We start from the raw sequence: 18,126 nt of genomic DNA, 5'->3' as shown, positions 1-18,126 counted from the left end.
CTGACTTTTCCTCTTTCGGTGATAAGAGCTGGAACTATGAATTCTCTTCCTTGTTTCCAATACCGTGCATTTCCTTTGTTTAAGTTTAGCTCACAGAATATCTCTGACAACATCTCCGGGTTCAGTTATGGCATCGTCGTTAAAAAAACATGGAACCGGAGAAATACAGTGACGATTGGACTATAAAAAGAGTTCGTGCGCTTAGTGGCGGGAAATGGATTAGGCATACGTCAAGACGAGATTTAAAAACATTCCTTAGGACTTAAGACTAAGAGAGAGAATTCCATCAGGTTGTATCAGCAAAGAAGAGTGTATGGCACTGAAAGTGTAAGGTAAAAAGATTGGAAATGACCGTGCATCAATAGCTAATGTACAATGAAACAAATCAGCAAGGAAATCCTCGTTTTTTCAGCTCCTTTGAATTTTGCACCACGGGACTGGAGATCGACAAGGACAACGGATTGTGGTCGGTAAACACGTCTTGGATTAGCCCCATAAGTCATTTGAAAACCGCGGAATTTTTATTCATGGGTCAAATTTTTCATCTTAGACAAATTCCTCATTTAATACGGATAATCCGTACCACACAAAAACAAAGTTTAATCTTTCATTGACCAACCACATTTCGGATGAAAAGGGAGCTATTTTGAGTAACCTTCATTAACTTACATGTGACTATAACTGTAATTATTATAGGTCGGTGACGCAAGTGATTCTTGCGAAAAAAAACTCTTTGTGGCTTGTTTCAATTGATAATCAGTATCCATTTCTTGTGCTAACAAGTGGTTACAAGCCGTGTGTCAGGTACTGCAACAGGTGCAAGTCAAGTGCACACTGCACGTGACATGGCAAAGGGTGTGGTGTGAAAACACACACAGGCTCTTTCGCCAAAAGGATAGCTTATCGAAGGCCTATCGAATGTACCGGCTGAGCTACATTCGAGTGAGCGTTGATCTTTCTTGTTCAAAATCCATGCGCGCTATTCATTGCCATGATTTTTGGTTTTGTTAAAGGTCGGACATTTTCAGGGTGGTTTATCAAGAAAGTATCAATTGAACCTATCTTCCAGTTGTTAATTTTCTGTATTTCTCGTTACCTGTCTGTTTGGACATTGTGCTGTCATTTCAAGAATAAGTGGGTGAAAACACCAGTTCCTCTATTTTGACCAGTTGTTTGACGTTCGGCCTGTTTCCTAGCTGTGATCTGTTTCAAATGGAAGAGTTATCACTTGAAAGGCTTTTGCTGATTCTGAAAAGAAACCTTCCCAAATTAAAGAGCTGTATATTGGCAATTCTTATCTTTGTTACTTATCTTGCCAACACCTTATCACATCGGACTTCCCCCAGCGCAAATAGAGCTATGACAAATAGCAGGTTTTAAAAAACTAATATTTACCAGAAACGTCATTCAAACTCATTCATGGAATCGGAAAAACAAGTGCCGGAGAAACCCGAAAAAAACTGCCGTGTTTGGAACTTTTTAACTTGTGGCAAGACTCTTAAAAGGGTCGCCATAAAAAGATGACGATAAAACAAAAAACAATTTCATCATACGATTGAGTTATAAAAATTGTACAGAGTTTTTGTGATAAGCGTTTGTTAATAAGATAACAGTGGAATAAACTGACCATACCTCGCAACTCGCTTTAAGATCACGATCAACTTAAACGGTCAAATTGCTCATGCATTGAAACAAAGTAGCAAACCATTCTTTTCTCACGGCTAGTGTTCGCAACATGATTTTTTCACAGGATTTTTGGTCACCTTGGCAATACTTGCAAGGCACGTCGGTCAAGGCACACGGGAACACATCTGCCAAAACGCGCATTGTGACTCACTCCATTGGCGGGTCCTCACTTATTATAAACTTGTGAATAATTTCGATGTTGCAGCCGCTCGGAAGTCTGATAACAAAATTATTTTTATGGCGCAGCCAATCAACTCACACTCTTCAAAATGAAATAATTTATGACTTTTAATTATCCTTAAGCCGAGATCACATATAGAAAAACAGAACGGAAAAATAAATATGCAGCAAAAGCAGCAAAATATATTCCTCCGGATTTACCCTATATCATATTTAAACTACCATTTCCTCGAAATATTTTTAGGTTTTCAGTGGTCGTAAAAATATCGTTTTTTCTCCTGAATTGAAGTATCTTCCTGGAGACAAAACGTGCTAAGGGCTATAACAATATAAGCTCACAATAGAATTAGATATCTTAAAATTCTTGTCTCAGAGCCGAGAGACAAAACATTTCTCGTCCTCGCCTTACACGGTGTAATCACAGACAGTACAGCAGTAGTTTTTGACTTTAAAAGTGCATATTTATTCCGCTCAGTTCATTTTTTCCCAATCTTTTAATAATCATTGTTTAATCAATGCCGTCTGTAATATATGCTTTTGGCTATCTACGAATACAATTTGTCACCTTTAATTTTCACTCTACCAAGTGATCCGAATGCAGTACGCAAACGTGAATGTTAGATGCGTAATATTGACAATTTTAGCTCTACTATATGAAAAATGATGCGAGGAACATTAAATTTAGTATTAAACTTAACCTGACCACGTGTAAGACTTTTTTTACTAAATTATAACAAGACAAAAACAGAGACAATTGTAAATAAAAAACGACAAGTGGGAAAGATAACTCAGTGAGCGAATTGGTTTACAAAAGTGAAGCGCGAAAGCGACGTTCCGTTTTGCTAAAACATATTAAACGGAATGTTTTACGACGAGCATGAACCCCTTAAGGGCTATCAAATTACTTGTTCAACAAATTGCGGTATAAATCCCCTTGATTTCAAATATTCATTAACGGTTGGCATTATAAGACGCAACGAAGCGGCCGAATGCTGTTTCCTCTTTAAATGAATTTAAAAAAAAGTTATAAATAATCTCACCTGCTTCAGTTTGAAGCGGTGTCGTCCGGTAGATCCTTGTGTAGTAGTAGTATCAACTGTGTTACTCTCTTAACTTGGGCACAACGTCAAAACGACTGATCGAGATTTGAGTACGACGAGAATACGAGAAAAACAATAACAAACGCTATCCGCCTGGCCCGAAGGAGAATAAACATAGCAGAAATGGACAAATCTGATTGGTTGACCCGCTAATTGCGTTCGCACCTGCTGAGACCGAGCATGCATAATGCATAATAGTCCTGGAACCCTAACAAAAAATGACCGTGCAACTACTCCCGTCACTTCGAGCTTTAACTGTGTCTATTGAGTCAGTTCTTTCTCAACCACATCAAATAACGGTTTTAAACATTATCGTTGCGGGTTTTTGTCAATCAGTGAATTCAATTTAGTGATTATTCTGACCACAAGCATATTTAATCCTTTAAACTGATCCCCCCATTAAACTTGAACATTTTCAGGATCAACTCTCCACGTATTAAAGAAATGTAGAACTTTTGCTATACAAATTGATCTTCTCTTCTTTTTCTAGTTCTTTCTGAGTGCTGGAACCCACCTGGCCGGTGTACCCAGTCACACGACTCACAAAGAACCTAACTAATACTAATAACAGTGCTCTGCAGGGATCAAAAAGTACAAAAGAAACTAGCCAATGTGACCAATGTATATGTATGAGTTTAACACAAACTAATGCACAATACAAAAGCTATTAACAGTAGCTGTCTTCTTATTTGTCTATAAAACAAATTAAGACCCTGCCTAATATGTAAATTAACAACTGCTTTCTTTTTTTCATCAGTAATAAGAACTTCGAATGGACACAAAGAAGAAAATGATCGTTGACAATGAAATCGCAATTTCTCACGGCCTCTTGCTACTCAGATGTCTTTTAAACCCTTGAAGTGTAGCAGCTTTCGTAAGCTTGTTATTCTAATAGTCCTCTAATCTAATGCAGCAGTTGCTACTGTTTTCGGGACTAGGGACATTGTGTTAGGGCTTTGCTCAAGCCGTTCTGAGAGATGGACAATTTTGAATGGAAAAAGCGCAACTTTCAAGGCTAGTAAAACGGCCTGAATTTTTATTGGGTACTTTAGAAAGCATACTTTTCAATTATACAAAAAATTCGCTTCATAGGCAAATCAAATTGATCTTACCATATTCGGAAGATTTCCGAATGTCGCCCGAAGGCTAAACCAACATTTCCTTAGCACCTTATTCTCTTAAAATGACCCGGTAGTAGAAAGCTTAAACGGGTTGAAAAGCCTGAAGAGATAGACTCCCCTCTTTTTGCTAAAAAAAAAAACCGTCCTTGTGCCACTTGTGACGTCAATGTTTTTTTTTTTACACCAAGAGACGTTTCTGATCATCGGCTGGTAAAGCAGGAAAAAAAGTGTTTCAAAGCAGATCTTAACAAATGGGGAAATATTGAGCCAACGATACATACACAACAAACCTACTAAAAATCGAAGAAAATTTGACCTTTCCTACTCTTGACACTTTTTAGTTAAAAATGTCCACTTTCCAGGTGGAAACGTTTCCAACACGAACAAAGGCAAATATAATAAAAAACTGTAATATCACAGCGACAAACCGATGAGTGGTGCCGGATCTATTGAAAACCTGGATCAGTAACTTAGTTCTAGTTTTTTTTTTTCTTTTTATCCTTGTTTATTTTTGACCGCTTTAGCCGTCAGGATCAGTTTGCCGTCTATATTTTCCGAACAAAGGCGGCTGAGAGACCATCAATGCCTGAGAGACTATTAATGACACCAAACAAAAGAGATAGAAATGGAGAGGAAAGTTTTGCTTTCGTGCATACCCCAAACTAATTCAAATCAGTTGCCTCAAATTAAAAGAGAATATTACGTCACATCTTCAAATTAAGTTTTTAACAGTTTTCGGCTTACAGTCTCTCTAGAAATTGGCCAGAAATGGTCATGTGTAGCTTTTAATTGCCGACTTTTTGAAGTCGTAACCAAATTGTTGATTTTTCAAATAAAACCCAATGCATAAAATATAATTTATGTCTGCTTACTAACGAATGGAGCACATTGTGGTTTCTGTTGCTAAGAGCCTGCCTTTATCTGAAGAGAATGCGTGAACATTATTGAAATTAGTTTATCACTTTAAGTCAACATAATAACTGAAGAAAACAGAAAATTACTGAAAACCTAGTAGATAAATCGCGTATCGACAAGTTTAGGTTCCTGAGAGAAATTTTAAACATGAATATTGCACGTTTATGTTACAATAATATCCAAAGAAAGAAAGTGGAATCTCTGACCGCTCTATTTTTTCTATTGGCGTTTACGATTTGCTTTTACATTGCCATTCAACAGCCACGAAAGACAGTCATTTATATCGACGATGTGAATCGTGTTTCTAAAGGGCTATCAAATGAATTATTTTTGAAGCCCAACAAAGTAGAGGATTTAAGCTTGGTGAAAAGAGACCAAGGAATTACTGAGAACAAAGTGGAAATCTTTCGGGACGAAATCAAGAACCTCGAGGCTACAAAATCGAGTGACATGAACTACTTTGGGCCAAATGAAAACAACATGTTGGAACAAAAAGACAGCCAGTTTGGACAAAAGAATGGATATATTGTAGAAGATTCGCCATTTACTTCATCTCACGAGAGACACAGCCAAGTAACCCAAGATGAACAAATCACAGTTTCGTTGCAAGGATTTTTAAACCTTCATGTATGGGAGAACGTGTGTCACTTCCAAGTAGAAAGTTTGCGTGAGTTTATTTTATTCCCACAAGCTCCATCAAAACGCAGGTTGTTAAATTCGTCTTCTTTAGTTGGTGTAAAGAACGCCAACTTCGGCGAGCGAATGTTTGGATTCATTTCGCCCTCTACAAGCGGCGAGTATCAATTCGCTATTTCATCGAGCGGAAACTCGGAGCTGTGGCTGAGTTCCGATGAAACACCGGCGAATCTTCGGAAAATTGCTTCTCTCGGCTCCCGCGATAAACCTGGTAGAGCTGAACCGGGAAATTATTTCACAGTTTCGTCTCAAGTTTCTACAACGTTTTACTTAACAAAAAACATGAAATACTTTATCGATGTACTACACAAACATCAGTCGGGTAAAGTCCATTTGGACTTGGCTTGGCGATTTGAAGGCGAAACAGACTTCAGCGTCATAACAAACAAATATCTATGGGCTAAAATGAACGACAGTCGCGTGGCTGATAATTTTGTTCGATTGGCTGATTACGTTGAGCAGACGCTACGGTCACGTGACTCAGTCCCGCCGTTTCTTAATTCGGAAGATGTTAAAGACCTTTTGCCTGAATGCCCGTATGAACCGAGTTACTTGGTCAAACATCAGCTGATTCGATTCCAGGTGAGAGAAGTAACAAGTTATGATTTGCAAGTTTTCGATGCAAATCATAACAAAACACGAGTTTAAATAATTGACAAACAAATAATACGTTAAATAGAGCGATGGTATGGGGGAAGGGAAAGGACAGGGGCATTAGAAGTTCCCGCTCCCTTTGCTCTTTTCTCTCCCGCTTTCTGTACCCTCCCCGAGGCTTAGATTGAAATATCAAATAATTAACAACTAATTTAATTAATGTTTTTGGCAATGTTTCTTTGCAGGGTGCTCGTAATAAAAGCAACACCCATTTTGCAGCAGTGTACCCTCCAGACACGAGCAATAACTCTGCAGCACTTATGAAGAATGAAGACATATGGTGGCAAGAAAACTCAGCCGGCAACAAACTGACAAACCCAAATGTGGCTAAGGGTGTTGCCCGTATGTTCATGGACGCTTTAGAAGCGAAATATCCGCAGTAAGTATTTTACTTATTTCTAGTTTGTTGCAAGTACTGCAATGTGAACAATATTAGCACAGAAAAAAAAAATGATTGATTGATTGATTGATTTCACTGCGGAAACATAACAATGGAGTCTGTGTATATCGTGCACTCCGAGTTTTGGTCATGATAAACCCGATATCGTGATTTTTTTTGTTTTTCTTTTAAGGCTGTACGGGCTTCAGGAGATCGTTTCGGTAGAACATGTACCCGACCCACAGAAAGGCGACCGCTTCCTCCTGGAATTACTGCTTGCTAATAAACAAACAGGGGGGAGCGTGCTACTTTCAGAACACGTGTACAGATCGCTGGAAGAAGACAGCCAGCTGTGCTTTCCTGAAAGATTTCGTTGGATGAAAAATGCCACTGTCAACATCATCGTGCCTGTGAAAAACTCTGGTCGCTGGGCGCTTAACTTTATAAAGAACATTGCAGGTAACACCCTAAATCGGTCACGTGAAAAGACATGCGAAAGAAGTGCGACGAAATGAGCGGAATACAAACCAATCAACGTGTTGTTAAATTGTAAAATGCTTTCAAATAACTTATTGCTTCTTTATGTTTGCAGAGGTAATACAAGAAAGCCAGGACTTTAACGTACACGTAATTATAGTTGACTACGAAAGCAAAGACATTGACATAGAAGCAGTGCTTAAAAGGAGCACAATCCCATGGTACACGCTAGTAAAGATCCCTGGAGAGCAGGGCTTTCAGAGGGCAGAGGCCCTTCAGCGTGGGGCCTCAGTGGTGAAGGACCCTCATAGCATACTCTTTATGTGCGACCTCAACCTGAAGATCCCTTCCAATCTGATATCTATCATCCGCAAGGTAAAGTTAGTTCAATGTCCGGGACCTTTATTTTTGGCAAATAAATTCATCACTAAGTACTGAGATGGGAAGAAGAAGAACACTGTTAATTAAATTGTGTAAATTAAAAAAACCCGCCGTCCCCTGCCTCCCCCGGGGGGGGCCCCGAGCAGGACCAACAACCCCCACCACCCCCCCCAGTTTGGCTTATTTCTTTCCCTAGCCCAAGATATTCAGTAATTCACCTCCACTGGCCACCATACATTTCTTTTAATGTTAGTTCTGAGATTTGGTGATACGTAAAGACGCTATGTAAAGTTGACAGGTTTCTCTGATATTTTACAGTCGGGAAAAATGCGGCAAGAACGTTTTTTTTATTTCTCTAATTAACTTTCTGCAGGCAAAAGAAAAACGTGACAGCAGGGAATACAATGTTATCGTGTTTATAACGCTATTTACAATCATAAAGATTCGTATAATTATTTTACATTTTTCTTTGCTCCGTTCACATTTCGGCCTCAGGCTCACTGGTGATTGTGTCTGGGTGACTGCTGACTGACTCTCCTTTCTCCGGCCCACCCTGTGGAAGGCCACTGCAATTTCTCATTTATTTTATATTATTTTCTTTCTTCATCCTGCAGCATTGTGTAGAAAGGAAAATGGCGTTCGCTCCTGTAGTGAAAAGACTTCGCTGCGGTTATTACCCGGACCTTCCATTTGGTTACTGGGAGACCCTTGGATTCGGATTGATGGCGATTTACAAGTCTGACTTCGATCGCGTGGGAGGAATGAATGTACGGGAGTTCACAGGATGGGGAGGGGAGGACTGGGAACTACTAGACAGAATTCTTATGTCCGGTATGGAGGTGGAGAGACTCAAGATCCCGGATTTCTATCACTTTTTCCATCCTTCTTTTGGCGGCAGCAATAAAAGAGTTGGCGCGTAAAATAATTGCGATCTACTGGGCTAGTAAGTAGCATTCTTCGAGAGGGAACTTTTTAGTAAACATCGTTTTGAACGAAATTCCGACTGGTTTATGCTGAAAAATAAACTTCAGATATGCGTAGACTTGTTGCAAGTAGACCCAATCGTTCAAACGTAGTGCTATTTTTCAGGCCGGACAATGAATACACTGTTTCTCTCCGGTAAAAATGCTGGTGAAGGTGGTGTACTAAAGGCCACAACAGCAACTAAAAGTTTAAGTTTGAACTTATTGATTTTAAAGCGATAGTAAATCCAAACTGGCAATTAACAAATACAGCTAAATAAAAATTGAGCCTTTTTTTCAATAGAAACAATATATTATCAATTGCAAAGAATTGTTCAGCTGGACCCGTCGGCCGGAGCTCTAGAATAACGATCGTTTTACTCGAAATTAAACACGACTCCGCGCAGTGATATTTACTTGATTCTTTTACTTAACTTCTACAGTTATTTTATATCTTATATCGTTGGACGCTTCGTTTTAACAGTCAGTAAAAATAGATTTATAAATAACCTTAATAGAAAATAACCTAACATAGATAAATTAACAATCTAATCACTGAAGTAAAAGAGAATTGGATTTCTTTTTTTAAAAATTTCAAATGGAAATATTTTTTTATTGTACTGGACAAACACTAGCACATGGTTTTACTTTTCACTGAAAAGAACTTCAAGCAGAACCGATATTTTAGCCTTTTCACGATTGAAACTAATATTCTCATTGCTAGTCATTCATCAAGACTTGCATGATTTTCCTTATTCTCGATCTTCGCCAGTTCAGAGAAATTACATTTTGATCAATGGTTCACGACTGTCTCGGCAACCTTCTGCAGCGCAAGTTCGAAATCGTACATGTAGTTATATAACCTACTTCAAGAAGGAATAAAAAACGAAATGTTGATTGATTTCATATATTAAATTAAAAAAAAAAAACTAAGGAAATCCAGTAACGGTCAAACCCCTAAAAATGGCTTTCGCAGTACGTCGTTATACAATCAAATAATTTTAACGAACAAGTTCATGTCTTTGGAAAATAGTTATAACTCGTTTGTTAATGGAAAATGAAATATCCTACAATCACAAAATATTCCTTAGCATCCGCGGGCACATTCTGGATCTGAGAATGTTTTCATTTGATCTTTGTACTGGACTGGACAAGTGTTCAAAGACTGAGAGAAACCGCAGCAGGGTGAAGCCTCCTCTGCGCCATACTCGGTAAGATCTCCCAGGTATGCGACATCAGGTCAAACGAGTCTAACCGGTTAGAATACGCCTTCATTCTCAACTTCTCGTTCCCGCCACACAGAAACATGCGCGAGCTGATGACGCAAGCACCACAACCAAATCGCGTGCAAGGCATGTTGGGAAGATCAAGCCATTTCCGGTTGCGTGGGTCGAACATTTCAATGGTATCTAGCGAGTAGTCCCCAAGGGTCAGTCCTCCCGCGACAACGAGCTTCTCGCCCACGGCTACAACTGCACAACGGCGACGCTTGGAATTCATTGCGGGAAACGTCTCCCACTTTTCTGTTTTTAAGTTGAGACATTCGACTGTGTCAGTCGGACGACCAAACGCGTCGCCTCCCACCTAAAAATTAAACAATTTTAAGTCTCTTATACGTCTTCTGCAGTATCCTATCAAGTGATCCTTTCAACTACAAATATTCAACAACCCAAAAAATGGTTACCAGAAATCGAAAAGGTAAAGGTTTAGCAATATTCTAGTTTCGGGTATCGCAGGAGTCATTGCCGGTGCTTTCCCTCTGGATGGGATGCTAATCCACTGCAGGTTACTCCATCAGTCATTTTTTCTAGGCTGCCCAAGAAGTTCACCGATACTCCATTATACTCTTTGACTACGAGAGTAAAGTGTTTGCGCTAGAAAACAACAGCAGGCGACTGAGACTAACGTAATCCTCATTAGGTCACCGCTCCTAAATCAATTAGAGCATGCATGGGAAAATTATCTAAATTATCAAGTAAGAAAACGTCCAAGGCCACTGAGCGCTAAGTTTTCAACAAGTTTCTAACAAGTCTAAAATAAGAAAGTTGCGGTTATACAAAACCCTGCAGGGGTAAGAGTGGATAAGCTGGTAACTTACCACAGCAAAGTAATCTCCTACAATAGCTCCTCCACACTTGGTGCGCGCCGTAGGCATGGCAGGCGCTTTGAACCATCTTTCAGTCTTAACATCAAAAATTTCCACCGAATCGAGCTCTTTGTTGTTAAATCCTCCCGCCACTAGAAGGCGAGCCCGCGATTTATCCATTACACCACACGGGTATGCGCGCGCTGTTACCATGGGTGCGAGTTTTCTCCAGGATTGCTCTTGCCAGTCAAATAATGATGTATTATCAAGTGGCTTCTTCCTGCAACGCGAAGAATAAATAAGCTCGATAATTAAGGGTTTACTTTGTTTCTCAATAATGGCCGCGGCCGCCGGACTGGGTTAATTTTGACCCGGAATCCACAAACTACTAGGTAAAGTATGGTTACCAAAATAACTCGGTTAAAATTTTTAGCGCCCACGCAGAAGACTGAGAGCGGCTGAAGCAGCGACGCAACTGCTCACCTTCTTCCTCTCGCTCCCCTCCATTTTTCCGATGCGTTCTATGCAATTTCCCCAGTGTTTCGTGTTCAGCGTCGTGCTAGGCTCTCGGTCGACCTCAAGGCCTCAGTGCACGTTTTCCAAGATCGCGAAGAGACGGAAGAGATCATCAGAAACATGGGCCGTCTGAGCAACCGCCTTGGTTCGTTCGAAATGAATAGCCACGATTGTGTCCGAACGCCATGTTTGCGAATATCTTCTCTTACATGGAGTAGCTGCGTTGCAGACGAACAAAACCCCGGTATAGTACTATACCGGGGTTTTGTTCGTCTGCAACGCAGGCTAACTGGAGATGATTGACACATTGACAAATAAAAAGAACCCCTTAAAACGACCCAGAAAGGTAGTTTAGAATAATAACAGTTAAAAAACTTTTCTTTGATTAATTTCCATGGACGCTAACTGGTTAAGAGTCGGTTAACTCTCCAAATACGCGGCCGCACTAGACAAACCCGGTAATAATTGATTAATTGAAATAACTCGGTTAACTCGCAAGTGCGACCGGGCCAATCTGTTGTTGTTGGTATTCGTAAAACTGCGAGATCTTTGCAGTTGTATGTTAATAATGTATTTTAAACACACAATCCGTTTAAGAGCATGTTGTTACGGTTGATACCGCAGAAAAGACTGAGTGTACCACAGACTAAATAAACTAAACTTTGACGGCATGTCTACTTGTACTTAATATCAACGTATTTGGGAGTCACCTGTCAGATCCTCCAGCGACAAAAATAGCGCTCCCATAAGACCCGGCGGCCAGGCTGTCACATTCCACTGGCATTGGAGGTAAATCAGCCCACGTGTTTGTACTCAAACAAAAAGCTTCCACTGTGTCCAGCTCAAATCTTCCCTCGTACCCACCGCAGCATACTATCACGTCTCCTCTGAATGAACTGAAGTCCACTTTCTCGGTTCCGTTAACTATCTCGTCGGCCATTTTGGGATTTTCGATTATCTGTAGGTAAAGAATATGTGTTACGTGAGTAAAGAATTGAACGCATTATTAACCAGTTGAGACAAATCAAAGAAATTAAAGCGTAGCGGTAAGCAAAGTACTTTTATTACGGCAGGGTTTGTGGGTCTTTATTATGGGCCTTTTTCTGACTTATTCGTAACATCAATTAAAAAAGTCCACGAGCACTAGTTACTCGTGCCAAACGTCCTTCGGAATGACAAGTCGTGTAGTCAGTTATCCTCAGTATGCATTCCATGCCTACATTTTGCCGGAATTTTTTTAATGTTTGTTTCTGACATCAACGCTGACAATTTAATTAGCTCGGTGGTGTACACTAAAGCGCCTATCAAGCCTAGCTTTTGATAAACATGACCAATTTTCTTTATTTTGACGTTTTCTTTTGCTGTGGTCTCCCCGAGGAAACCAGGAATCGGAAAACTTTGTCGCTTTTTCATCTTTCCAAGGTTTGTTTTCCGGGTTGTTTTATATCACATTGCAAAAGCAAGATTCAAGTATTTTCTAAGTCGCTCTCACTTCACCCTGCAGCAGCTGCTTCACACTGTTTTAAAATATCTTATGTTTTGGTCGGCCATTAATAAACTCCAGGGGACGATATTAACAAAATACAGGCAATACAGCCGTTAGCTGCCTTGTCTAGACACACACCCCAAGCTTCGACAAGCTTCTACGGTAAAACGTTTAGTTCACCAACATGAACAAAGCCATTGAGTTGCAAATCATGCAAATTTGATCACCATCAATTGAAAATTCTGCATATAAATTACTTTGTTCTCCGCCTATTCAACTTTAGGACTTATGGATTAGATCGATATTGATGCAAGTAAATTTCAAAACTTTTACATAGTGTATGTAAGAAAAAATGCCGCGATAACTCGCGGTGTTCCGATGTTTTGTAACCGTTATTCAGTGAGGTTGTTTTAGTTATCAAAACTGCACTTGCCTTATTTACTTCACCGTACTATATACGGGGACTGTAAAATTTACGCCGATATTGATCAAGACATTAAATTTCCGTTTTAAGTCCCTTATAGTGTATAATTTGCGTTATTTTATTAGAAGCTGTAGCTCGTGGGATTAGACGATTAGTCTAGAATTGGACCCAGTCTGAGTCCAAAAACATTTAACACACTATAAACTCCGTCAAACCAAGAAAATAAGTTACATGTATATCAGTTCGAGTTTGCGTGGGAGAAATAAAAAAAATCACTAAAATAAAAGAGTTACGGGATTTAAGTGATATGGACCATTCAGTTAAACGACCATCGTATACAAAGTCTATAAAGTGAATCGAAGAGATCTACACATTACCGTAAAACTCCAACCTGTTCAATTCAAGGTATAGAAATTGATATTCTCCCTGTAATCACTCAACTGTTTATTTATTATTTTAATTTGAAAGTAATTCAAGTCGCGCTTGAAGAAGAAATAAACTTTGGACACCGCAGTTCATTTATTGATATTGAAATATTGCTTCTCCATCCATTCGGAGCTGGAGGGAATTCAGTAACGAAACAGGAAACTCTCTTCCCTCAGGTTATGAATTCAAGAAAGAAATATGCTGGCAGTACACGGCAGAATGAACACAAGATAGCAATTAAGTCGCGTGTTTAGAATTACCATCATGTTTTTCTGGATTGTTTATTAGCTTTCACATAAGTCATGCTTGCTTGCCTCTGAAAGATTAACCGATGTTTCTTTAGATATTTGGTGATAGGTGAGGTTTATGTTCATTGAGTTGCTTTCTTCCCTCGCACTTTAATTAAAATATTCCTGTATTATCATGATAAAGTGCGAATGTATACTGCGGCAGAGGTGCACCCGTGTAACTTCAAATAACAATTTAAGGAGTTCATATTTACTCAGATGGTCCGAAACAGAACGACATTCCCACTGGTCAAACGATACAAAACGGAGAACACCGATCATGTCAGGACAAAATATTCGAGACAAAACCACCGATATATAAAGACAGTCTCTGAATATACAAATCATCCAGTCAATGTTCAGAAAAACAAAATATAAACCACAGAAAAAAGGTCATCGGGTCATAACATTTAAAATCGTGCTCATCGCGAACGAGGAAACAAATTTACGCATCAAAATCCTCGAAATCGACACGAAAATACTGTCATGTTTCGCCAAAAGTCTACGAAATCACCTGACAGAAAAATGGAAATTCAAGACATGGCCAGACATGCACATATTTAAATATATGTTCTCGCCCGGCTCGTGAACGCCTCAAACCTAATCAACCAACACATGTCAAGTTAAAACAGAAACTATTATACATGAACTCTTACTTGTAAATCGACCGAGACAACCTTATGTCCCGGTGTCAAGCAACGCAGGCACTTACCTCAGTTTGGTCGAGCAGGAGAATTCAAAACGGGCTTTAATTTATTCTACGATGACTACACCTCTACGCCAAAATTAAATTTCCTCTTTGCTTCGATAGGTTACAGTCTTCGTGAGGTGTAAACAATATCGTCAAAGATCTGTCACTGGATGAAAGCTTTGAAAGTGAATCAACTCCACCAATTTTTCTCGAATCTCTTTACAGCATCATTTATCTGGGCACTCAAGTATTTCAACACTGTAGCTTTGAAAATCCCGTAAGATCAAAGGCAAGCTGACAAACGTAGTCTGCCAGGCGTTGAATTTGTTGCTCGTTATTTGCATGAAACGCGGGATAAGCTGCCTACCTCTGAATCAAATTTGCATAAGCAAGACTTTCAAAGAAATAAAAGAAAACATCGTCTTGTGTACATATTTAAATTACTTATCATGAATGTGTAGAAAAAACCCGCACAAAAGAAACCCTAATTGTTTGCGTTCTTTTTGAAGTTACGAAAGATAAATGTCTTTTTTGACAATATTTTAAGTGAAAATGTCGCAAAACGTAAATGCACATTAAATTTACAATTTCCGGGAGTGTGTGTGGTAAAAACACTAAAAACAGCCGGAGAACTAAGTGCTGTGTGCTTTTTCAATTATTTTTTGATGGCAAAATACGTGCAAAATAAGCTGAAATAAGTGTTTTAACAGTTTTGGAAAAAGAACGATCTCTTCTCAAAGCTACAACCACGCCACGTTTAATTAAAAGATATGCATTTTTCAAGCAAAGAATTCTAATTGGGAACAAAACCACAGCAAGGGAGCTTTTTAGACATTTTTGTACGTTTAGCGACGCGAACAATACCAAAAACGTCCAACTAATATTTGTTTCGTATCACCATAAAACGCCATGTTTGGTCTACATGGGGTAGGGCAATTATATTTTACGATGTAATCAGCACTCCAAAATAAATGGCAAGGTGAAAACGTCTTTTAATTCGGTAACAATGTTTTACTTCGTTAATGATCGGTCAGTGATGTTTCGTTCTGTACCAGTACGCCTCGTTTCCAGTTGAACTGAGCCGCTAGCTGTTGTACGCCACTCGAAGACTTGTAACTCCGAGGCCGAGAAAATGATGCTGGAATCGGATGAGATGAGTTTCAAATGTTGCTCTTTTTGCCTTTTTTTCGGCTGCCTGTTAAACTGATATATACTGATACACTGATTCACCTTACCTATATCATATCAAAGGTCTGTCTTTCTATGTCTGTATTTTTTTAGGGGGGGGGGGGGAATTGCACTTTTAAGTTGTCTGAAATATAGATAAGGACGATAAGTACTCATGATCTCCGCCTCGCTTGTAAGCACCTTGCTCCTTCTAATCCTTCCCCACCCCTCCCCTGTACAATGGGTTGTAACAAAAAACACCTCCCGCGACACTGGATCAATTTCATTTACTGGTTATTTTTTTCTGAACTAAACAAAATAAATGTGTGCGAAATGTGTACCAGTTATGGAATGTCTGCTCGTATGAAGACATTCGAAATGCTGTTAGGATCTGTTATTGAATTGTCAAAACTGACCATAACTGTACCAAACGATCTTCTCTATATTTCAATTTACTTTTCCTCTTTCCAAAACTAATGTATTTATCGATTTAAGTGCTACAATTCCTTCATATCTTTTCTCATTTCCGCTCTTTTTTCCCGGCCGCCTTGTGCAGTGTAACGCAAGGAATTTCTGTAAGCACCCCTTGTTGTTTTCTTAATTACTATTTAACCTTTTCAGTGAAGGGTATAAGCCCGATAAAACCTGTTAAACCCTAATCTCCTGTTAGCAGACAACACAAGCGATTTTATAATTAAAAATAAAGGTTTTTTGCGATACTGGTCTGGATAAAGCTGATCGTAAAATCCGACAGCCTAGCTTATACCCGGGGTATCCTCGCTTCGGTTCGCTCTCGCACCTCGTTCGTTGGGTTCGGTTCGCTTGCTCGCGTGCTCTGGGGATCTCTTGGCCCTGCCCTCCGTGCTGTCGGTGCCGCCCCCGCGTCCCCGCGTCTCCCACCGCACACCGTCTCCACGGGGGAATTGCCGTGTGTCGCCCTGTGCTGGGGTGCACTTCGGGTGGCGGGCGCCATTCCTTCCTTGTGTCCCTCGGTCTCCTTTTCCTGTTCGTTGACGTTTTTCCTTCAGGTCCTGCGTGATCTGGGATCGACTGGGTCGCGTGCTCACATAGATTTCGTCGCTGACGATTGATTCGTCGCGTGATGGTCGAGTCGGTCCCCGGGCTTATAAAAGTTACAAGGCCGTGCGAAGAGAGATAAGAAGGTCATTTCCATTCTGATAAACAAGTACAGCAAGAAGAGGTGTTGGGAAAAATAATGGAAGGGGTTTTGCTCATTTTAAACGGAATTTGAACGGACTTCACGCTGTCTCATAACGGAAAAGCCTCAACGACCACGGGGCGCAGAAAAAAAATATGGCGCGCAGCTGGAAATCTGGCCGTAAATACATCAGTTTACAGAACACATTACGCATTTTTACCGCTATGCCTGATAATATGGTAACATGCTAAGAAGAATATTTGGTAAGATATGACACATAATATTAGCCTGCGAAAGGAGCCTGTTATTTCGAAGGTTGCCATGCCTTTTTTTCTTAAACGTGACAGTATTTGACAATGGGGCAGGGGCGAGCGTTACAAAAGTTCGTCTGGCTTCTTCTAGAAAAGCACCGCCCAAAATAAATAACGTTTCGCAAGTCTTTTTTTCTGATTTCGGGAGCTTTCCCGATTTCAGTTTAACGAACAGTTTTCTGAAAACAACTAAGTAAACAACTGAGTAGCTATTTCGACTTGAAAAGTCACAATTAAAAGTTTTTGTACGTGAATCATAATCGTCGATCGGTTCTCTCGTTTGGTTATGTGGCAATTGAATAATTAATCAAACATCCTTTATACATCAACACAAAAACAAAAGGCTTACCGACCATTTTTCAATTAAACACAACCAAAAGATTTGCCACAACTGCTACAATCAACTGACTTACCGACGATTGCTGCCAGTAGATGGTCTGTATTAAAATCTCGGCAGTGGTCTCAGGACTTGAGTTTGTAATGAAATCCGCTTTGCTCTCAGTGACAGGAGTGTCTTATCATTATCAGTACCTCGTTCCCAGGATCTGATTTCCTGTTCTATAAATTTCAAACATGAGCGTGCTCAACGCAGTGTATGTCGATGTCAGACATTTAAAGCTATAAAATGCTTTCTCGAGTAATTTGTATAATTTAAAATTGGTTTAGACATGGCTGGGAAAAAATCTAAAGAGGCGCTGAGAATTGCTCAATTTCTTGACATTCAAGATGATTGACCTTGATGAATTCAAAGATAACTTCAACAATCTGTCTAATATTTTTAATATCAGGTTTTGCGAAGGATCAAGACGCTCGGCTCACAGAATTAACTACATCGTTTACCTCTCCTCGACAAGTGATGGCACGATCGAGGCATCTTTACACAGCTACATGCAAACCTATGAAGTATATCGCTGTGCAATCTGTGATTTGCATTTTGTAAATGTTGCTTGTTGCTACACTTACTTACGACATTTAAAAAGAAAAAAAAAAGAAAACCGGATTATCTCGGGAAAACGGGTTGG

The 18,126-nt window shown here is 39.7% G+C and overlaps 3 protein-coding genes across 5 annotated transcripts in view; 1 reads left to right on the top strand and 2 right to left on the bottom strand.

The window, feature by feature from the left end:
- LOC144649004 (kinesin-like protein KIF15) overlaps window positions 1-3,049 on the bottom strand; it is a 43,767-nt gene extending 40,718 nt beyond the window's left edge. The window contains exons 1-2 of one of the 2 annotated variants that reach the window (XM_078508457.1): window positions 2,907-3,045; window positions 1,097-1,248 (exon numbers count right to left, since the gene is read on the bottom strand). The gene's annotated coding sequence lies outside the window, so the exon portion shown is untranslated. Of the gene's footprint in view, window positions 1-1,096; window positions 1,249-2,906 lie in introns of both variants that reach the window. The other variant, XM_078508459.1, reaches the window with a different exon arrangement.
- A 1,987-nt stretch (window positions 3,050-5,036) lies between these two features.
- Window positions 5,037-9,005, top strand: LOC144649002 (beta-1,4-N-acetylgalactosaminyltransferase 3-like). The gene is made up of 5 exons (XM_078508453.1): window positions 5,037-6,280; window positions 6,538-6,731; window positions 6,925-7,190; window positions 7,324-7,583; window positions 8,204-9,005. The coding sequence occupies exons 1-5, from the start codon at window positions 5,150-5,152 to the stop codon at window positions 8,507-8,509; spliced, it is 2,157 nt and encodes a 718-aa protein (XP_078364579.1). The 5' UTR covers window positions 5,037-5,149; the 3' UTR covers window positions 8,510-9,005.
- A 138-nt stretch (window positions 9,006-9,143) lies between these two features.
- Window positions 9,144-17,753, bottom strand: LOC144649003 (uncharacterized). 2 transcript variants are annotated; one of them, XM_078508454.1, is made up of 4 exons: window positions 17,518-17,753; window positions 11,864-12,111; window positions 10,650-10,917; window positions 9,144-10,135 (listed from the first exon to the last, which is right to left on the bottom strand). In XM_078508454.1, exons 2-4 carry the CDS (start codon window positions 12,091-12,093, stop codon window positions 9,710-9,712), a joined length of 924 nt encoding a protein of 307 aa, XP_078364580.1. In that variant the 5' UTR covers window positions 12,094-12,111; window positions 17,518-17,753; the 3' UTR covers window positions 9,144-9,709. The 2 variants fall into 2 exon arrangements, with proteins under 2 accessions (XP_078364580.1, XP_078364581.1); XM_078508455.1 differs by lacking the exon at window positions 17,518-17,753 and adding an exon at window positions 14,489-14,817.
- Between the last annotated feature and the right edge of the window lie 373 nt (window positions 17,754-18,126).

Source organism: Oculina patagonica, chromosome 4 (assembly GCF_052425735.1).
Source record: "Oculina patagonica isolate OP01 chromosome 4, crgOcupat, whole genome shotgun sequence".
NCBI classification, from domain to species: domain Eukaryota; kingdom Metazoa; phylum Cnidaria; class Anthozoa; order Scleractinia; family Oculinidae; genus Oculina; species Oculina patagonica.
The sequence above is the reverse complement of the archived record's forward strand: the minus strand, read 5'-3'. Positions and strand labels throughout refer to the sequence as shown.

Excerpts from the sequence above, each read along its gene's own strand:
- LOC144649003 (XM_078508454.1), bottom strand. The coding sequence starts at position 12,093 with ATGGCCGACGAGATAGTTAACGGAACCGAGAAAGTGGACTTCAGTTCA. Across the intron at positions 10,918-11,863 it reads GTCGCTGGAGGATCTGACAG|GAAGAAGCCACTTGATAATA; the intron begins GTGACTCCCAAA and ends TTCGCGTTGCAG. Across the intron at positions 10,136-10,649 it reads TAGGAGATTACTTTGCTGTG|GTGGGAGGCGACGCGTTTGG; the intron begins GTAAGTTACCAG and ends TTTAATTTTTAG.
- LOC144649002 (XM_078508453.1), top strand. The coding sequence starts at position 5,150 with ATGAATATTGCACGTTTATGTTACAATAATATCCAAAGAAAGAAAGTG. Across the intron at positions 6,281-6,537 it reads ATCAGCTGATTCGATTCCAG|GGTGCTCGTAATAAAAGCAA; the intron begins GTGAGAGAAGTA and ends GTTTCTTTGCAG. Across the intron at positions 7,191-7,323 it reads CTTTATAAAGAACATTGCAG|AGGTAATACAAGAAAGCCAG; the intron begins GTAACACCCTAA and ends TTATGTTTGCAG.